Source organism: Bombus pyrosoma, linkage group LG7 (assembly GCF_014825855.1).
Source record: "Bombus pyrosoma isolate SC7728 linkage group LG7, ASM1482585v1, whole genome shotgun sequence".
Taxonomy (NCBI): domain Eukaryota; kingdom Metazoa; phylum Arthropoda; class Insecta; order Hymenoptera; family Apidae; genus Bombus; species Bombus pyrosoma.
The window spans coordinates 19,307,135-19,328,907 of NC_057776.1; the positions used below are offsets into that span (position 1 = coordinate 19,307,135).

At 31.0% G+C, this 21,773-nt stretch overlaps 4 protein-coding genes across 8 annotated transcripts in view; 2 read left to right on the plus strand and 2 right to left on the minus strand.

Annotated features, from left to right (window-relative positions):
• Window positions 1-14,874, minus strand: part of LOC122568944 — a 30,609-nt gene extending 15,735 nt beyond the window's left edge. The window contains exons 1-2 of one of the 3 annotated variants that reach the window (XM_043729275.1): window positions 5,536-5,815; window positions 4,278-5,081 (exon numbers count right to left, since the gene is read on the minus strand). The gene's annotated coding sequence lies outside the window, so the exon portion shown is untranslated. Of the gene's footprint in view, window positions 1-4,277; window positions 5,816-14,056 lie in introns of those variants that run through there. The other 2 variants (XM_043729276.1, XM_043729274.1) reach the window with 2 other exon arrangements.
• A 420-nt stretch (window positions 14,875-15,294) lies between these two features.
• On the plus strand, window positions 15,295-16,469 carry LOC122568956 (non-histone protein 10). Its single transcript, XM_043729323.1, has 4 exons — window positions 15,295-15,501; window positions 15,587-15,657; window positions 15,805-16,150; window positions 16,227-16,469. The coding sequence occupies exons 1-4, from the start codon at window positions 15,403-15,405 to the stop codon at window positions 16,335-16,337; spliced, it is 627 nt and encodes a 208-aa protein (XP_043585258.1). The 5' UTR covers window positions 15,295-15,402; the 3' UTR covers window positions 16,338-16,469.
• Window positions 16,392-18,583, minus strand: LOC122568953 (hydroxyacylglutathione hydrolase, mitochondrial). Of its 3 annotated transcripts, none has more exons than XM_043729314.1 (5): window positions 18,450-18,583; window positions 17,569-17,684; window positions 17,074-17,416; window positions 16,893-16,996; window positions 16,392-16,810 (listed from the first exon to the last, which is right to left on the minus strand). In XM_043729314.1, exons 2-5 carry the CDS (start codon window positions 17,614-17,616, stop codon window positions 16,538-16,540), a joined length of 768 nt encoding a protein of 255 aa, XP_043585249.1. In that variant the 5' UTR covers window positions 17,617-17,684; window positions 18,450-18,583; the 3' UTR covers window positions 16,392-16,537. The 3 variants fall into 3 exon arrangements, with proteins under 3 accessions (XP_043585249.1, XP_043585250.1, XP_043585248.1); XM_043729315.1 differs by having other exon boundaries at window positions 18,429-18,513; XM_043729313.1 differs by having other exon boundaries at window positions 18,287-18,501.
• A 59-nt stretch (window positions 18,584-18,642) lies between these two features.
• On the plus strand, window positions 18,643-20,640 carry LOC122568946 (ATP-dependent DNA helicase Q1-like). The gene is made up of 2 exons (XM_043729279.1): window positions 18,643-18,778; window positions 18,886-20,640. Exons 1-2 carry the CDS (start codon window positions 18,691-18,693, stop codon window positions 20,625-20,627), a joined length of 1,830 nt encoding a protein of 609 aa, XP_043585214.1. The 5' UTR covers window positions 18,643-18,690; the 3' UTR covers window positions 20,628-20,640.
• The last annotated feature ends 1,133 nt before the right edge of the window (window positions 20,641-21,773 follow it).

Here is a 21,773-nt window from a genome sequence, read left to right on the forward strand (position 1 = left end):
ATTGCCGCGTAAATTTTAACCTGCGTCACGGGAAAAGCTTCCTATTACCTTAATTGCATTAGCGATTATAAGAAGAACGGTTGAAGGAGAGAAAAGAACGATGCGTTACGTAGCGATCGTACCGCTCTGCTGTTAATCAACTTTAGAAAGTCTCGCGTAGGTGTTACAGATTAACACTTGAACCTAGAATATCGCGTAATTTAGATAGAAAAAGTTAAAGCATAGAGAAAAAAAAAAGTTCCAACGAACGAAGAATTTCATCGATTCGAACGATTTTTATACACACGAAGTGACTGCTACCAAAATGTTTGAACATTTGTAGAAATTTGTTATGCATATATTAGATACGTGTGTCGCGCGAAACATTTTACAATTTTCCTGCCACTATAATTCGACATGATCGTCATGATTAAATTGATAAATTTCGAAAGAGACACGAAGATATATATTTCTGTGCAAAAAACTTTACAACATTTAATTATTCCTTTTTGGCATCGACTCTACGTTTGAAAGCACTCTATTCCTGTTGCACGCTAATTAATTCTTTAACAAATGTATAGTTACAATAAGTAACTTTTTATGTACATTTTTATATTGATTTCAAATTTTATCGATATAGTTACGAGTACTGATAAAATTTCAAATATTTGCTCTTGGTAGCTTTCAAATAGAATGTGCAAAATGAAAAGTGCAAAATAAATTGGGCTGAATCAAAGAAATGGAATCCAATTAGAAAATAATTTTACATATTTTATACATTTTTGCATGCTATATGCACTTTTGCACCCTCAAGTTCGCCACAAATGCATAAAAATCATACAGTTTATCGATTATTACTGACCACCGATAAATTGCTTCGTTACTTCCAAAATACAGGAAGAAATATGTGAAATATCCGATTTCTGATGTAATAAATAAATTAAAAAGGGGGAAGGAAAAAAAGAAGTAGGACGATGAGGAGGAAGCGCGATGTAACTGTTAAAAGTGCCTAACGTGTCGCGACAAAATGCTCAGTCTGAAGCGTTTACTTTTCAGAGGCTACAAAAGATATTTTAATACGCGCGCTCCGAGCGAGTACGGCACAAAAGAGCGAGTACGTTCGCGCTTTTGTTGCAAAGGAACGTTTTAGACCAAGCGGATCGTAGAACATCAAAATCGGATTGAAAATAAAAATATTCAATGAAAATCAAATTAAAATATAAATAACACTTATTAGTAATCACGCCACGGGCGTTTATGCAAATTTATATTTATCCACTAACGAGTGCTACAATTCCTATAATCCATTAGTTTTACGTATTCCACGAATTCTGTGCAATTTTGCACGCTTGAATTTTTCACAAATACATAAACGTCCACAGTCTAGTAATTAAACTACATCGAAGTAAATTTGGGATATCACTGGCAGACAATCTAATAATTGGAAAATCAATGTTACTATTAATTTAAAAAGTACGATATATCTGTTTTTATTAACTTTCTGTCTTTTATGTCACTTTTTATGTGCTAAAGAGTATTTCGATATGAAATAGTTGAAAGAGAAATAACTCGATGGACTCGAAGATATCGTAAGCTTTTTTAAAAATATATGGTAAATCCAGAATGTTTTTATAAGGAACAAATAATATCGGACAAATTGCTATATTAATTTAATTTAACTAATATCCGAAATCAGATATAAAATCAGATGGAAAGATAATTTTTATGCAGAGTTAATCGACAACGTATTAAATTTGACAATTAGTCTGCTATAAAAGAAACGCAATTTATCATGCTTTTCACCTATGGTCTTCGATTTAAAATCCTTACAATTCTTGCTCATTCGATTAATATCTTTTAGATAAATAATCTAGTTTGAGGTCTTGAATTTGTTTGCTTTTCTTTCGAACGAAGCACAATTTTTTCTTCTCCGCTATCATAATAGGAACATTTGACATACAGATTTGTAACGATTATTACACGAAACGAGTCAAGATCGCAAAATTATAAAACAACTTATCACGCCTGATAATAGAAAAACTTCAACTTTCAAACTGGCCAACAGGATACACTTTCAACGTAGCTTTATTAATATGCATTCGTAAACCTGAACGATTTTTGTAAGATAGGTCATTGAACTTAATGACTCGCTGCTATTATTCTATGCTGATTTATCTAATCTAACCTACATTCGCTGCACTAAACTACCTTAACTCCGACTACTCTCTTGATGCTAAAATTATCTCGATTTTTGTCTAACTAGCTTCCACTTCTTGCTCTGAAAAAGAATTCTTACTTAAATGCTCAAAAATTCGCTGTTATAAATTTGGAAAGATTTCATGAAAAATTATTAATTATATTACTAGATTAATTTATGTTATAAAATATTTATCACATTTATTAATTTTCCTACGTGCATAAATTTTTATTCTCTTACGCAGATTTAACTGAATCGTATAATATTAACCATAGGCTAATTACATTAAATGCATATCCCTTCTAATTAAAAAATTAGATTAAGCTTTCTTCTTTATTAAGTTATTCGTCAAGCTTACTTCGCAAAGTTTGTGCATGTCCGACTGTTTTTTCTTCTTTTTTTCCTTTTTCTTTTTTAGTGTACAAATAACTAATAAATTGTAGTTCTACCGTTAAATATCTGAATATTAGCGATCCGTTAAAGTTGAATTTTACCCACAGTTTTCCCAAAGTCGAAGAATTTCTCATTTATATATGTCACATTTCTTCTGAACTTTGGTCATATGAGGTTTTATTAAAAAAAATGAGGCTGACCTTGACATATCAACGATTACACCCACAGACCAATTGTATCGTATCTCTAGAACTACAGCTAACAATACAGAATAAATTTTTCTGTTCACTTGCTTTTAAAAACGCCGATTTAAGGCCGATTGCCCTTTTAAAGATCGATTTGTGCTAGGATTTTGATAATCTTTCGTGTCCCATGATTTAGTCGAGTCAATAAATAAATAAATAATTTTCCTAATTAAAAGACTCAGAAACTTAATGATTCGTGACCACTGTTCCGGGAAGTCGTAAACCACGTGCTTCTGCTTGGATGACAGTTGAGCGTTTATCAAAGGAATGACCAACATTTGACCGGGAAACTATGAACCTTCGTTATCAATACGCAAGGAGAACGAACTCGTGGTACCACGTGCTGCGTTTAATCATCGGATATTATTACGTTAAAAAGAATATCGATCTTGTGTTTACGTCGAGTAGATTTCACAGAGATGTCGATGACGACTAATACGTCACTCTGTATCGCTATATACGATCAAACGATCAAGTGTTTTCCATATAAATCAATTTTTTATTCCAATTTCTATACTAAAATGAATTTCTAACTAATTCTATAGTTTTTAAATCTCGAATTTGAATTTTTGTTTCGCATTTCTGAATTGGAACATTTAAAATAAAGTTTTCAATTGAAATTTTTTCATTCCGAATGCAGAATTTTGCGTTGAAATTTGTAATTTTCGAAGATGAACTTTTGAATCGGAATCTCTTAATTTTCAATTATGGGGTCTGTAAATTTTTAATTGGTCACAGATTTGTTAAATTTGAACTTTTCGGATATCCAGTGTTTAATTTGGCATTTTAAATGACATTACGAGAAAACGTATTTTACGCACGATATTTCGATATTTATTTTAATAATTTGACAACGTCATTTAGAAATAGTTATTAGTGAAAATGATCGTCGAATTGTAGAAAAGTAACGAAGCATTTTTTGACAAGCAACATAGGTCTCGAATGCTTTAACGAATAATATCAATGAACCTAAGACAAACGCCATTTGCAGAAACACTTGGCGATTATTGTTATCAGTCTTAGATACCGATCGCGATGCGAAAAAATAAACTAATCTCTCGTGCACGATCAAATCTTTGATAAAAAGAAATTAAAATTTCTTGTATCTAACGATCCTTCGCTTTAAATCACTGTGAATCGTTGCATCCTCGTAACGTCGTGATGTAATTTAACAATACTATATTATCGTACGGTACATTTTGAATAAATTTAGTTTATTTTATTTATTAAAAGTGTACCAAAAATTTAAGTTGCAACATCATTTTTTCTGCAGAATTAAAAATTTTAAATATGTACATATCTAATATAATTTACTCTTCGTTATAGAACAATTAATATTCTTGAATTCGTTTTTTGGATCGTAGTTCTCCTTCCACAGAGATTATTAGCAAATCGTATCGGTTTTGCAGTAATGACAGTGACATTGACAACCAAGAATATAAACATATAGGAGGGAAACATACCATGACGCGGCGACACCTGTTCTTCTAATCCTGATAAAAGTCACAATGGCGTCAGCGTTTCACAACGATATCAAAATATTCTTCTCGCATGCCAAAACATTTACCATGCATCATCTATCACGTTCAGTTTCACAGTATCAACTTTAAATAGTTTCACACGTACGATAAAATACAAGTTAGTTGCCCGCGGTAAATTCTAGCGGATCGAAAACACACTCAAAAGAACACTCAAAACAACGATCGTTCTTATTAGTTCTTAAATTCATCCAAATTTCTTGACGTGTGCTTTAATAGGCATAATAGTAAAGAAAAACAGTCGTAGATTTTTGAAAAAGCAAGTTTCGATATTTCATAACCTCTTGAACGTTTTTATGAAAATTTGTCATTCCTTTTATTACGTAGTTTCTTATAAATTATTCGAAACAGATAATACCGACTGAATGAAACCGCAAAGTTAATTTTATTTAAGATCGAGTCCCGTCGAGCGACTTTTCGACGTCCTGCGAAATCTGGTCGCCAACATGGATGCAAGGATACGACACATTTCACGGACTTTCAGAGGACACTCGGTCCCATTAATCTTTCATTATGTAGAAATTTTATCCGAAATTTATCGCCAGAGCTTAGATAAGATTTCTTAGATGCTGACTCGGGAGTCTCCGGTCCTCGTGTCCTTCGATACTCTCGATGATATACAACGCACTCGTCACAAAACTTCTGCTCCGTTAATTTCCCTTCGTTCTCGACGGTTCATCGAAACTACATGTATTTTCGTACGATCGAATCGCCGATTGTTTTGTTTACCTTCGGGGAGACGTTACGAAAATGAAGCATGTGGTTGACTGATTCATTGTCGGAAGTAAAGGTTCAGAGCGGAAAAAAGACCGGTTATTCGACACGGCCCCGCGAGTAAAGTAATACGAATGGATTGCGGCAACTGCGTCCAGAAAAATTACGCGAGTGAAACTAATTTAATTTGGTTATTTATCTGTACGTCGCATCGCGGTACACTTTGCGCTTCGTACTCTTTACGTAATCGTAAACAACAATCGTAAGACAACGAAAATATTTCATCAACAATTATATGCCATAAACGCGTTAATGTATTAAACAATTCGAAAGATACCTCTTCTTCGTTTACCAGTAACTTTATCGAAATAATACGACGAGTTATTAATAATCTTCTATCGATCGACGGTTAAACCAAGAAGAGAGTAAATCAAACATTCGACAGTTCACATCGTTAATAGATACGTACTTCTTACGGTAATTTACGTTGGAAAGAAATCTTTACGTTATACGATTATTTTGGAATTATTTTGCTTGCCGATTGTTTGTTTCGATAAACTCCGCTGAATCACTTGGAACGTTACTCGTTATATTCCGGTTCGCACGAGTATACGCAGAAAGGCGCGATGAACGTGTTCTATATGTATAAACACAAAGTTCGTTTTTCTCTAATGAAATGGTCGTAACGATGTCGCGCAGAGCGCCTCGGGTGCGCACATGAGGACGGCCGAACTAATACTGATAGCTGGCAATGCTCTCGCCAATGCATATGGACTGTTGCCTCCAAGTCCAAGATACGGAGTTCTTCGCCTCTCTTCTTCCCTTTATATACACTCGTGCTTTCTGCGTGTTCATCAGGAGACACCAAATACGCGGAGGTGTACGATCGAGATCGTCACGCACGAAAGAAATCTTTTTCTTTTTCTTTTTTTACGATAGTGGCATAATTTACGATAATTTAAAAATCTATTTTTTCCACATTTACCACTTAGAAATGTAAATACGGTAGCCGTATTTCATTGCTAATGCCAAATCACGTCGCTAATTACAATTGTGGTATTTATTTTACTTTATGGGATGTTTTTGGGATGTTTTGTATTATTTTATTATAAAAACTTAACTTAATCTAATTTTAAAATAAAATAAATATGTTAGTCAAAATAATTAGATTTAGATCAGATTTTAAGATACTTTATATACTAGACTACCAGCTACTAAATATATAAACCAAACAATTGGAAGGATTATTTTTTTATCAAGTACGTAGAATTTTTGAGTATTTTATGTTCTTAAAATTGAAGGTTCTCGTTATTCAGAAATGAGATGTCCTGAATCAATTCTTCCAGTATATAAAATAACAAATAAATATTTTTCCTCTCGTTAAATTATCATTTTATCTCGTGATAGCAAACTAATAATGACGATATCTATATAGCTGTAAACTATCGACGTGTACAATCGCATCCTTAAACAGTACCGATACACTTTACTTTTACGACGCGTAGTTACAGTCACTTGTCAGAAATGTAAATTATCTGAAAGCTACGCATAAGAGTAAGGATAATTTTTATACAAAATGTCTTAATATTATTCCCTGGACTTTCCTGTTAACGAACATGCGGCGCGAATTTCCACGAATTGTAAGGAATAATTGCTATTATTGGAACACATTATTGGATGCGATACTGCTCCAATATCTGCTTCCAATAAGTTTATATAACTACAGACTTTTTTCTTCCGATATATAAATATGCTCTGTTAAAACTTTATCTGATTTCACGATAAACGTATTAATATTATAAACTGCAATTATTACGATAAATATAATTACAAAATATTATTATCACAGATACTATATAATTATAAATACGAAGGAAATTCTATGAAAAATTTAATGTAATTCAATAATACAAAATTAAATTGAATTGAAAAACCAATAAAACAGATTATTCAAATGTAGATCGATTCTCCAATTGTAGTAAGGATCTATTGTACGTAATTATGTAACACAAAATTGAATTTAACAAAGTTAACCAACAGATTATTTAAATTTACGATAATTCTCGAATATTCTAATGATTTATGGAGAGGAGAATTTCCAGTGGAGAGTATCATTTTGTTATTTAAAAAATATTAAAATTGAAAGAAGGAGGGAGATATTTAATTAAGCGAAGATATGCAAAATGTGACGTTAAAATATGATCGATACACGCGAAAACTTCGATTACAGGATTCACCCTGACATTTGGCAACAAGGTGATATTCTTGACTATCATATCGCCGTTTGCCTGAATTATTTATAACGATTATAAAAACCCCTTGTGACGTTTCTTTCTGTCTAGATGTATAAAATATTACTTTTTTATCTTTTGGAAAATACAAGTACCGAGTAGATGCAACGAAACTTTCCTTGATTGCCTAAAGGGATTCGTATACTTTTGATCGACTAAGATGCCCTTTGAACAGATTTCTCATGCTTGAAAACACTATTGTTATCCATATTTATCATATCATACACCAAACAACAGTCAAATTCTAACACATTTTAATACTGATGAAATTTTAACTATTTACTTTGTTTTTAAAATGATTATTAGACTTATGATTGGGAAAATATGAGCAAATATGGGAAAATATTGTACACGAATATAGAATGGAATCGAATTGCAGGAAAAAAACGATACCTTCGCTTTTAATTTAGATCGTCGAGTTCCTCGAAACTGATTCCACATGCAAAGTGTCGATCCAAGTTGTCACGTGTTCGAGAGAAAAGACTCGTTTGTCGTGAAAACTTATCCCGCCATATTTGAGTTTCACGCTCCAGGAAACTCAAAAACAATTTATCGTTTCCCATATTCCAGTGCAAATTTCTCGTATTTTGTATTAATTAAATCAAACAATTACATTTTGTATTTTAAATGAGGAATTGTTTAAACAATCATACATTATAGTATGCACGATGGAATTTAATTTACCGCGAAATTGTATCATTGATTTATGAATGTTATATTAGTTAAACAAATACCGCGGAATTCATGAAAAATAAATGATATTTAACAATGTCGAGGAAATTTCCAAAAAAGAAGTAACACAGTAACTGTAATATCATTTATCATGAGACAGCAAACACAAGTGACACTCGCGTGCAACATTCGCGTTGAACAAACGTACATGAATTTGCATCAGGTATTGGCCTATACCAATGAGATTTCTCATCTACGAATTTTCAATTATTTAATTATTTAATCTATTCACTTGTTAATTATTCGTTTACTATGTAATTATATATAAATGATAATTATAAATTTTAAATAAATATATATAAATGAACATTTTGTCAAATATGAAATATACGCAGAATGCTAATAACGTTATAACTCTTGCTTAATATTTATATAATATTATAATATAAAAAATCATATTGATAACCTGCCAATAAAATGAATACAGAAAATTCAACGTATAATCTATAGTAATATAATACAGTCATCATAGCGTTCATACACAATACAGTAAACTACTTGTAGAAACACACGTAATCAGGAAATAATCACGAATCTCCACAAACTATTGCAAAGTAATCGAATCAGTCATGTGCGAGATAAACGTACTACGTATTAGAATTTACAAATCTAATAGCTCGCATTTCTATTATTCGTATAACCTTTAACTATCATTAAAGCGAAGCTAAGCGTTCAGAAAATCTTTTTCTATACACACGGTGGCCAATTTCGATAATACCTGCTAATATAGAATGTTAATGAAATTAACGTCGAATCGATAGTGAAATGCAGAAGAAAATGAAAATTATCGATCGTCGTTCGATCTGAAATATGCACGCAATCACGTTTAATATTACCGCAATGTGTAAAGTCGTTTTCAATTCAATAAAAATGTAGTACAGCAATACTAATAGCATAGAGCAGTCTCGTTGAAAGGTTAAAAGCACGATAAGATAACTCGTGGCAGCGAACTTTACTAAAATTCCTCAATTTTCCCCAACTAATACAAGTTTATCTGCGATGAGCAAACAAAAATCTGCGCCATCGACACTTGTCTTAGAAAATAATAATCCTATCGACATAATACAGAGACGTATAAATAAGGGTGTTAGAAGTGGAAAAACATTTCACAATTTTCTGCAGATTATCAGAAATGTGCATAAATACGATAGATAATACGTATATGAAAACTATTTGTGTTTAATTTGTCGAAAAGTGAATAAAAGATGATAAATCATGAATTTCTTTTTATTTTCTTGCTAAATTGCACGTAAAGAATTGTTGAAAATACACGTTGCCATAAGTAAATCGATTTAAAGGCGTCTTTTGGGCGGGTATATATATTATCTTTACAAATATACGGAGGCAAGCGGAAACAAAGATTATTATCGTTATTATCTCTACAAATCTTTTGTCTCTTAGATCCTCTAAAAATTCTAATAGAAATTCTTAATATTTCGAACCTGATATAATTTTGATAGAAAATCGTCAAGCTATAAAATAAATACTTATCGTAATAAAATTCTTTTTAAACGTGGAAACTCTCTAATCGCTTCGTCTAAGAAACTTTCGTTTTATACAAAAGTCTGGAGATCGGGAGCGGGCTGGGACTCAAATTTTTAGCGGGAGATTACCGGCACGATCGGCCGTCCGTTTTTAGTTCATTAATTAAATTCTGCGTAGAGAGACCCCAAATCCCTGCCGGCCCACCGGAAATTTTCCCAAACCGAATAGCTAGTCAGCCCACCCTTGCCCGAAATATTAAACTTATCAGCAAGCTATCAAAATTTCCCCTTACTTCTGAATCTGATTTACTTCAACCACATTTATTTACTTATCGTCATCTATTTATCACAGAACAAGGAAATTACCTAAATCTATAAATATTACACTCGAAAAAATTCTTAAAATCTCCCAAAATATATGAAATCATCGAGTTCAAGATAATTACTTGATAAAAGTAGAGTCGCTTTATCCGAAACTTGGAACGATCGGGATTCAAAAGTTACGACAAAAGGAAGCTTGTACTTTTTACATTGCATTAAGTCGAATACAAGTATCTAAAAATGGATAATTGTTATCCATTATGGTAGCATGTTCTCATCATAGAAGTGAGAGATATAAACACTGAATTACTACTAACAATGAATCGATATCGTATAGGAGAAACAATTTAAATCAAACGTAATGCAATGTATTCAATTTTCTTTCTCTCGTAACTTTTGAACCGTGATTCCCAAGCTTCAAACAAAGTGCGTTTACTCAGGGCCCTTCTCTTTACAACATATCGAAAAATCAACGGAACAGATGTTTCAGTCCTTTTTTCTCTAGTTTTACTAATTGTTCTAGCAAAATTTTTGTAATTTAAGAAAATAGCGGAAAAATCAGGAGGATTCTGCGACCACACGAACAAGGAAGTAGTATCATTTCGCTACACGTGTAAGTCTCACGAATGTAAGAGTCAAGGAGTCAACTTTCGGAGGATCCAAAAGTTGCGAATCAACGAAGCGGTATCATAATACCGCGAAACATTGGCGCGTAATTAGGTCGTGGTTACAAGAGAACGTTAGAAACCTTTAAAACGACTCTTCCTCGTCGAGAAAGAGCATGAAGATCCCTCGAGAAGCCTGCATTGCGGATCTTTGCATCACACGGGACACATTGTTACATCGCGAGTCTTCTTTGCTTAGGGAATAGGGAAATCTTCGGCTTGAGTAAGCGTTCGCTGAATTTGTTCAAACTTGTACAACTTCTACGATTATTTGCAAAAGGGTAATCCCTCAGGGTTAAGGTAAGCTCCTATGCCAGAATGTTGTTTGATAACGAGGCAAATAATTGCTAGACTGCAGATTTTTATACAAATTCATATTTTCGCGAATGTAACGAAGAAAACGGAAAATGAAAAAAGAATTAATAAATATCACGATGATGCATTGTTTACTTTCGATAGTTTTTACATAATTTATGTACGTTCGCACATAATTTTGAACATTATACGCATACATTCTGCAAATGTTTGTATCCTTGAATTTCACGTAGTTTAGTAATTATTAGACTGCCAATTTTTATACATTTATGCGAAGTTTAAAAATGCAAAGGCACGCAGAATGTGTATGACATATAAAAATATCTGTATATAATATGTTCCATTTTTTTTTTAGTTGTGTCCATAAAAATATAAATTTGCATAAATGTCCGCAGTCTAATAATTACGATTAATATTTCTATATATGTGTAATAGGTCTTTTTATGTTAATCTGAAATCCAGAAACTAATAATTGTTATAAACAGATTTGTTAGCCCTAGCAGAATGGTATATTACTAAAATGTAACGGTACATTATTCAATGTAACGGGGCATATAATAATAAACTTTGATCCATTTAGTTATTACTACTTGAATAATTTATTTTAATAATTTTATTAAATTTTAATAATTCATTCAATTTATACATATCGAAATGAGTTCAATAACCTACAACACAACAGTATCCAATATCATTTAAATACAAGATTAAAGGAATTTTTTGTAGCTTTTAGAAAAATATTTCCTTTATAACTATTTTATATGAGATTTATTATATTATTTCTAATATTTTGCAAGAATATCTAGATAAGAGAAACTATGTTTATCTTTAAATTAGAAATTTAATAACAAGATATAAACATTCTTCGATATCTCCAAATTATTTTTCTTGTTACTCTCTTTCGACCTCTTTTCTTCCAATCTCTCTGAAAAAGCTTTAAATATCGCTTAAATTTCTTTTTCGACAAGAAAGAGGACGAGAACAGAAGCTCCATCGTATATACGTATAACCGTGAATCTACAACAAAAGACTAACGAGCATCGTTCATCCCTTACTCAGGATTCATAAAGTAGACACGTGTATTGTCTATCGTGTATATTTATTGCCGGAGAAGAAAAAGGACATAAATTGAAAAACATGTTTCCTCCTACCTTGCTTAATTATGTAAATGATCGCATTAAGAAAATTCTAACGACAATTATACAAATAGTATCTGATTCAAATAGCTAGTAAATAACAAACAAATTATCATTTATTATTTTATGTTATTTATTCTCTTACAAACATTTTAATATACGTTTCTTTTTTATCTAAAAGCTTCTTTTTTATTCATCTTATTTATCAAAACTTTGTTAATTTAATTGTCCTTTAAACTTTTTCTCTTATTTACAAATTTACAGCTAAAAGAAATGCGATATTTTAATTCGAATAAACAAGTCGTGTGAAAAGGAAGCTTTTAAGTAAAAAGGCAAAGTAAATTAAAAAGGTTTGTAAACAATATTTTCAAGAATAATAATAAACGAAGTTAAACAGACAGATTTTATTTTAATCAAGAATTTTTTAGGGAAACGACTCAAAGGATACTATAAAGTGATCAATTACAATGCAGAAACACGTGTTATCAGTTAATAGTACTCGCACATGAATGAAGAATGCAAGGCTAAATCATATAAATTGTTTGTCTATTCGCGAAAATATATTAATTCATTCGTATTTATTCCTACCAAATGCTAGATAACAAATGCATATAGAATAGTGGTTGTTATCTTAGATCCCTGTGATAATGATAAAGTATTTAGAAGTTTTTTTATACCATTTTTTTAATTCTACGACATTGTAACTATTTAAATTTTGTTTAGTGTTATAATACTTAGTTTCTGTGTTACAAACTTATATTGATTGACTTTTATTTCTGAAACTCCTATTGTTTTTTAATACATTTGGCTTTATTCTTCAAATAGGGAAAGTATATTTTATATTTTATATTTTAATGCTTATATATATATTACTTTTATAAAATGTATCTTTTACAAATTACAATTTTAATGTATCCCTTAAACGATATAATCTTCTCGTTTACACTATAAATTTAGTATCAAGATAAAATATATTATATCAATGGTATCTTAAAATAACGAAAAAACTCTCAAGTAATCCCTAAACCTAAGTAATGTAATGTAAACCGAAAATTAAAATCATGTAATGTATCAATTTACCGGTATTCAATGTTGCTCGCTAAATTTCACATGATTCATATACGGTAAATTTTTATCGTATTGTTCTGATAATTTTTTATTGAATCATTTACAGATTTTCTTGTAAACTCATAATTGAAATTCATGCGTTTCATCGATGACTTCATCTTACAGTCATACCGAACTAGCGATACAAATATAACGCGTCTAAACTTAACAAGAACCCGTTAAATGTCATGAAGTAACCGTCAGGGTAACACGACTATTTCCAGCAATAAAATTCTACTAACTATTTAAATTTCACATTACATGATAAAATATTCAATAACACAATAACGTCGTAATAAAAACAATGAATTATCCCAAATAAAGTAACATTCTCAAAAAACTAGCTTTTCATTTTCTCTTCAGATAGAAATTACTTTTGAAGCATCATCACGTAACGTAATTGAACTTTTTCTGTAAATAGAAACTAAATGCAAAGATATTTTATTGTAAACAAAGAAATATTTAATTTTATCTATTCTGAAGATAAAATGACTAAATTTGTAATAGGTACATTGCTTCTAAAATTACATCACCATATAATACAATCGAACCTTTTCGATAAACAGAACTAAATGCAAAGACATTTTATTACAGGCAAAAAAACAAACCTCTGCTCTGAAGGTAAGATGACGTTAAACATCTATAATAGGTACATTGCTCCTAAAATTACAAGGACATTAACCTATTATATTTGACGGATATAATTAACCACGAACAACGACAGTACAATAATTGTAAACAAAATAAGCATCAGCTGATCAGCTGATCGTGTTACCATAACCGCAATGGCTGCTATTGATCTCGCAGCAAGCTCTTTCGCACGCGCGTGCTGCGTTAAAACCCCTTCTACCCATTTCTACGCACGCGAGTAAATCTTGTCTAACGTCTTGTGCTCCGTGTCTGTCGACGAATGAAAATGTTTTCGGCATTAGTACTCACCAAAAGTCGACCTGGCGAACTGGAGCGAATGCTAAAAAACTGCTACACACTCCATAGTACGCGCGGGAAACAATAGCTTAACGATTTAATTGACAAAAAAATAACTTATTATAGCACACGAAAAATAAGTAAAGCACGCTTGAGGGAAATGTATCTGTATGAAGGCAGGTGTAATGACACGGCTACTGATACAGAAAGGACACGCTGATTTGACACTGGAATGTAAAATGCGAGATTTCGAGAAGCGAGCAAAGAAAGTATAACGCGATAGGGAGAACGATATGTGTTTTGACCGTGTCTCAAGTCCAGGGTGAATTGTGATTAGTTGCGCATGTGTATCGACGCAACCCTTCTTTCGCAACTTTCATTGGTCGTTTTAAGAGACAGGGACGACGCAGTCTATGGCGCAAAGTAGAGAAGGATCAAAAGAAATGCAAAATTCCATTACAATATCATTTTTTCCTTTCTCTTTTTCAATTCTTCGTTCCTAGATTCTTTATTTTGAGTAATTTGAAATATTTTACTTGAATTTCCTTCTTTTCATGCTACAGACTTATTTGCAAAGCATAAACTGTGTAATGATAATTGTATATTTCACAGTAATATCCAAAACAATAGAATTGTTTTCTCATCTGCTTTAATTTTTGTCAGATATTATTGCGATTGTTGTGATATACATAATTGTTCCCACTCGCGCAAATGTGCAGAATATGCTTGAAAATAATGGACATTATGACTGTATATAAATCAACTATTTATCCTTATTCCTATAGAAGATTTTACCTTACGAGATTATCAACATAAAATACGTATTTACCAAATGTATTATTAAATAATGTAACGAAATAAATTGTACGTACATGCATATAGTATGCGATCTCATTTTTATTATTATTCAAATATTATTTGTTATAATTAGATAGAAATTTTCTAACTCTTCAGAGTTAACTTTCTAAGAATTTAATAACATATGAATATTAGACTTTTTTGTCATTATAGATATGGTATGTTAGGGTTTGTATCTGTATAGATTTCTAATTTTTATAACTTTAAATTTGATTAACTTTAAATATTAATTAAACAATAAAAATTCATTGATTTTACTAAATTAATAAAGAGCTTTACAGTTTTTAGAGATGAATAATGTAATTAATATATTTTTCATTTATAAATATGTATGTATGAGATGATAAAGTTATTAACTTATTGATAAGAAATATTTATACTAGCGGCACCTATCATATTACTGCTGTATTATGGTAAATAAATGTGCTGAACCTGTCGACATGATATAAAAACAATGTGAAAAAAATACTGATTTTATTTAATTAAAACAGGCAATTAAAATGTCAGACGAATCAGAATATGATGTAGAACCGGAAGAATTCGATATTTATAAACGAAAGTATCAATTCCTACTAGATAGGTGTGAAGTTTTACAACAGGTTTATGTTTGATTTTGGTATTCTGTATTTTACGCAGTGATTTATTTGTATGCAGGAAATGAAACTATTCACTTTTTAATTGTAGGAAAATGAGAGATTAGTTTATCGTATCCAACGTGTTAGAAAACTTCTCAAACGTACAAGAAAGGAAAAAAAGTTAGTTTAATTTCTAGGTTATATATTGAATACTACAAATATATTTATCATTTATTTTTAAAATAATAATAATAACTAATATACCTGTTTTGTATCTCATTATATACCGCCAGCATGATTTGTTAAAATATTTTTTTTGTATTTTAGATTTTTAATTGATCGTTTGGATCAACATGGTGACCGTTGGCGAGAAGCACCTATGGGAGTGCTTGAAGAGAACAATGTATTTCAAGTAACACCTAAGCCAGAAAAAGGCCCAAAAGCCACTGCTCATAATTCTAAAGAAGAGAAAACTAAGAAAGGAACAAAACGAAAAGGTGCAAAAACAGATCCCAATGCTCCAAAAAGACCAGCAAACCCATTCTTTCAGTTCTGTCAAGAACAAAGACCCCGTGTTATGGAACGCTTAGCCGGAGAACCAGAACCAAGCAAACAAGAACTCACTAGACAACTTGCAACTACTTGGAAATCTCTCAGTTCAGAAGATAAAAAGGTTTGTACTAACAAAGAAGTCCTGTGCATCTTTCTGATATTTGAATTAAGATATTTATCGTACATGTTTTTTGTAGGTATATTACGACATGTATGAACGATCCAAAGAAAAATACGTTGCTGAAATGCAAATTTATAACAAAAAATCGGAAGACACGCCAAATCATATGTCCTTAAATATAACATAGTATTTGTGTATTTAAGATAATGATATTTATAGATACGTAATTTATAATCATATATTTGCACATATGTCAATATTTATGTATAGAAAATCAAAGCAAAATTTTATAAATAAAATGAATAAAAATTATTTAGGATGAACATTGTACATTGATTAAAAAAAAGGCATGTAACCATCACTGATTTCTTTGTAACAATGATGAATTTATGCCTTAAAATTATCCTTCTCCCTTCTAAGGAATGCCATAGTTTGTATTGGATCTTTTTGTTCAGTGTGGTCCATAACAGATTGTTCGTGAACTCGCATAAATGGGTTTGTGAATTTCTCTTCCTGAATAGTGCTTGGCACAGTAGGATTATTCTTTTCACGTTGTATACGAACCCATTCTATCTTTTGGCGAATTGCTTCATTTTCTGGCTCCACATGTTTTCCAAATTTTAAATTATTTCCCGTGTACTCGTGGCCACAATATACTTTCTATAAAATATCCAAGATATATCCTTCTTACTTTAGTCAGTGATTATTTCAAATGGAGATCTAAATATAATTATATACTTACAGTTTCATTAGGTAACGATCCTAAAATTTCTATAAGTGCTTTGTACATTTGTTCTGCAGTACCTTCAAAGAATCTACCACAGCCACCAGCAAAAAGCGTATCACCTGCAGATTATATATTAGAATATTTATTATCTTTTAATTAACTTACAAACAACTAAGTGCCTAATTTATATTTGTACCTGTAAATACTGCTGGTGATTCTTGATCTCCTGTAATGTAATAACAGATATGTCCACTAGTATGACATGGTGTTGCTAGGCATTGAACTTGTAATTTTCCAATGTTGAAAGTATCATTGTGTTTCACTTTACATGTTAGTGCCTCTATTCTATCATCTCCACCATATACCTGAAGGTTGTTAAATTTTTTACACAAATTTGCATTTCCTCCAGCGTGATCCCAGTGGTGATGAGTGGTTAAAACTTTTGTTAAACACACGTTATTTTGTTGAACTGCACACGCAACACTATCAGGATCAACAGGATCAACAATTGCAGCTTCCTGCGATGCTTCATCGATAATCTTATAAAATTACAAAACTTAATGTTAAATAAATTTCATAATAAATTATCATTAGCATCATTATTATGAAATAATAATAATTTGTAATTTTAAATAGAAATAACAAGTGAAAACTTGATAATCAAAGGAGGAAAAAGTAAAAAGATACCCACTAGATACATGTAATTATCTTGGAGTGCAGGTAATATTTGAACCTTCATGTTGTCTTGATTTATTATTATAGAATTACAATGTCTTGCATAAAAACCATTGGTTGAAATACTTTTGGCTAAAAAAAATGAAAGCGCTTGTATTTAATATTGAAATTTAATGTATACAATAAAATATATGTGCACTCTACTGAGACCGTATAGTCTGTTATCATATAAAAGTGAAAAGATCATCTTCTTTCTTATCTTTTTCACATGTGCAATATCATTGATATATACCTTGGATCAAACAACAATCTGCAAAATCTATATTTAGACCTCTGAATTAAATTGATATACAACGTAATGTTTAAAATTTAATAGCATATATAGAACAATATTTATATATATATATATATATATTGTAAAATGATATTTGTAAAACTGTTGTATATTAAAGTAAACAGTAATTTTAATATTTGAACGTTATATGTATTCAAATACTTACAAATATGGAAAGTTATTTATCTTTAATTACTTTATGATTATATCTTGGATAAAAAAACTTTCATATTAAATGAAAACCTAATTTTATATTAAAACACAATATCTATAAAAGTGGAATTTTCCTAAAGTAAGAATATCGATAAAAATCGTAGAAATCCTAAAATCTGAAGTATAAAAATAATAAAATAAAGATATCTACAAGTTTCTTTGAAAATATAATAAGAAAAAGGAGTACCCCTAAAATACAAAGATGTTAATGTGTTTTCGAGCCAAGAGGGACAAGCACGATACATTGCATTAAACATGGTTTATTATATTTAATATCGGGACTAAATCACGGTTTTTGTGCAATAGATTACTTAATATCAGACACTAACAATATGTGCAACGTTACTTGCCTGATCCCCACGCAGTAGTACTAAAAAACAACTGGACTCAGCTGATCGGTACGATGTAATTCTGGTAGAAACTGTTATGTTAGGTTACATACAGCGTTGTATGAACCATCGTCTACACATGAATGTGTACATTTTATATTATAGCATAATTTAACTAAACAGCACTTGTTATTTACTAGTAGAATACAAAGCAATCTTTTTTGCTATTGTCATATGTAAATATCTTCTTAATTTATTTACAATGTCTGCGAGCGGTTCGAAAGAAATAACTGTAGACAATGAAAATCAAGATCAGAAAGAAATAATAACTATAGATGGTGAAGATCAAGGTCTGTTATTGTTCCATGATATTAAAGATAATATTTTTTCAGAAGTAAATAAATTTGGAATGTTACGCTTCATGATTGTTATTTGTTATAATTATTCTTTTTTTTAGACAATGAGGAAGATGAAATTACAGCTATTGACTTTGAATTGAAACAGATCGAATATGAAATGCAAAAGCTTGAAGATCGTAAACAGATTTTAACTCAACGTAAGGAAAAGCTAAAGGATGACGCACTTTTGAAAAGAAGTCTCTCTGTATCAAAGAAAGATTGGACAAAAGAAGATTTTAGTTGGTCCAAAGATCTGAGAAAAGCTTTAAAGGATGTTTTTAAAATAGATAAATTAAGAGAATTACAACTACCAACTATGAATGCAATTATGTCGAATGTAGATGTTATTTTAATTATGCCCACAGGTGGTGGTAAAAGTTTGTGTTATCAGTTACCTGCTGTTATTAGTAAAGGTATTACAATAGTAGTATCACCATTAATATCGCTCATGGAAGATCAGTTACACGGATTACAAAAACATAATGTAAAAGCTAGAATGTTAAGTGCCAAAGGTAGTAAAGAAAATGTAAAAGTCATAATGAATGCACTGGTGGATAAGAAATCTGATCTTAAATTAATTTATGTTACACCAGAATACATGGCAAAATCTAATCGCTTTATGAACAAATTGCAAAAAGCCTTTGAAATGAAACGTTTAGATTGTTTTGCAATAGATGAAGTGCATTGTTGCAGTCAGTGGGGTCATGATTTTAGGCCTGATTATAAATTTTTAGGAATCCTAAAGTCTATGTTTCCAGGTGTGCCAGTCTTAGGTCTAACAGCCACTGCACCAGCTAAAATTATTGTGGATATTCAGAAGATGTTAGATATTCAAGGTTGTCTAGTTTTAAGAGCTACTTTTAATAGACCAAATCTATTTTACGAAGTTCGACGAAAACCAACAGATAAAGACACATGCTTAGCTATGATAGAAAATTTATTAAAAAATAGATTTAAGGATAAATCTGGCATAATTTATACAACTACTATCAAAGATGCAGAACAATTGACAACCGATTTAAGAGCATTGGGCTTGAAAGTTGGATGCTATCATGCAATGTTAGAGGCAGACTATAGATCAGAAGTATATTCTAAATGGATATCAGGAAAATACCAAGCTGTAGTTGCTACTATCGCGTTCGGATTAGGTATAGATAAACCAGATGTAAGATTTGTTATTCATCACTGCATTTCAAAATCAATGGAGAACTTTTATCAAGAAAGTGGACGTGCGGGTAGAGATGGAAAAAAGGCTGTGTCCATAGTATTATATAGGTTACTAGATGTATTTAAATTAAGCACAATGGTGTTTCAAGATAAAGTTGGTTTACAAAATTTATACAAAATGCTAGAATATTGTTTAGATCAAACATCATGTAGACGTAGTTTGATCGCAGTACACTTTGAAGAATCTTGGACTAGAAGTGATTGCGCAGAAATGTGTGATCATTGTCGGAAACCTAAAGAGAGTAAACAAGTGAATATAGCTCCTTATTGTAGACAATTATATCAATTCATGACCAGAGCAGTACAAAATGAAACCAGATTGACTGCCTTAAAGCTTATAGATGCCTGGTATGGTAAAGGTGCCACAACATTAAGAGTATCTTCTGTACCAATACCGAAATTCACAAGAGAATCAGGAGAAGCTATAATAGGACATTTACTTGGAAATGGTTATTTACAAGAAGATTTTCATTTCTCTGCATATTCTACAATTTCCTATTTAAAACGTGGACCCAAAGCGGCATTAGCACTGGATGATACTCACGAAATACTTTTTAATTATGAATTGCACTAATCTATATAAATATATTATGATCTGTGATATAGTAATAAGTTCTTTTCATTATCAAAAAGACGCATGCCATTAAGTAAACAGAACACCATTTGTAACTTTTAAATGTTCCTAATCATCAACAATATATTTTATGTATAGCATTGTCAATGATATTTTATATAGCACTTATGATATCTTGAGTTTAAAATAGTTTATAAAATGATAATCGTACTCTACATGTATGTTATACATTTCATACATTTTTATATTCAATAACAAAAGGTTTTTTTATCAGTATTCATAGAAAAGAAAGTCCTTAGAAAATAATAAAAACGATTTTCGATATAAATATACTATTTCATTTCTGAATAGTTTTAGGTAATTTAAGACATATTTTTTTACGAAATTATTTGGCTCGTATTTTAAATATACTAGAAATAATCATTAGTCAGTTGGAAACGAAGGTCGCTCATAAAAATATTTTTTAAATGAAATTACAAGTACAAAACACGAGTTCTTTTTACGAAATCGAGAGCAAATAATTCAAACTTAACACAAGGAGAAAAATCAATAAAAACCATATGTACAACGCTAGACAACGTTATGTCGGTAGCTCGGATAGTAAGCCAACCACCAGGTTCACGATCAGATGGAAATATTGATCCTGGATAAGGGGCATCTGTATTCTGTCTGTTGGCAAACACGTTTTACTAAAGTACTAAGCAGCGGGCTGATATTAGATTTGTAATTCATTCATCGTTAGAAATCCAACAATGAAATAAATAAGGAACGCCGCGTAACAGTGATCTATTACGAGTGATCGTAACGGGCGCTCCGCATTTGAGAAAATACTTGGGGTTTTCATTCAATGTTCGATTATATATGTCTATAACGAATAGTGACGTGCCGATGATACATCTTTCATTCATGAATCCATTCAAGTGAAAGTTAAGTCGATTAACTTTTTTTCAAGAATTTTAAACGAAGGAATGTTAAAAAATGGAATCTTGACGATCTCTGATATTTTGACAAAGAATTTTAACAACGTATTATCTTCGTAGTACGAGAATAATAAAGAACAGGTAAAGACGAGAGACTTAAGTGATTGAGATGCATGCTTCTCCATATGTGTGCACATTTTATCGGTTCTATGTATATATCAAAGCT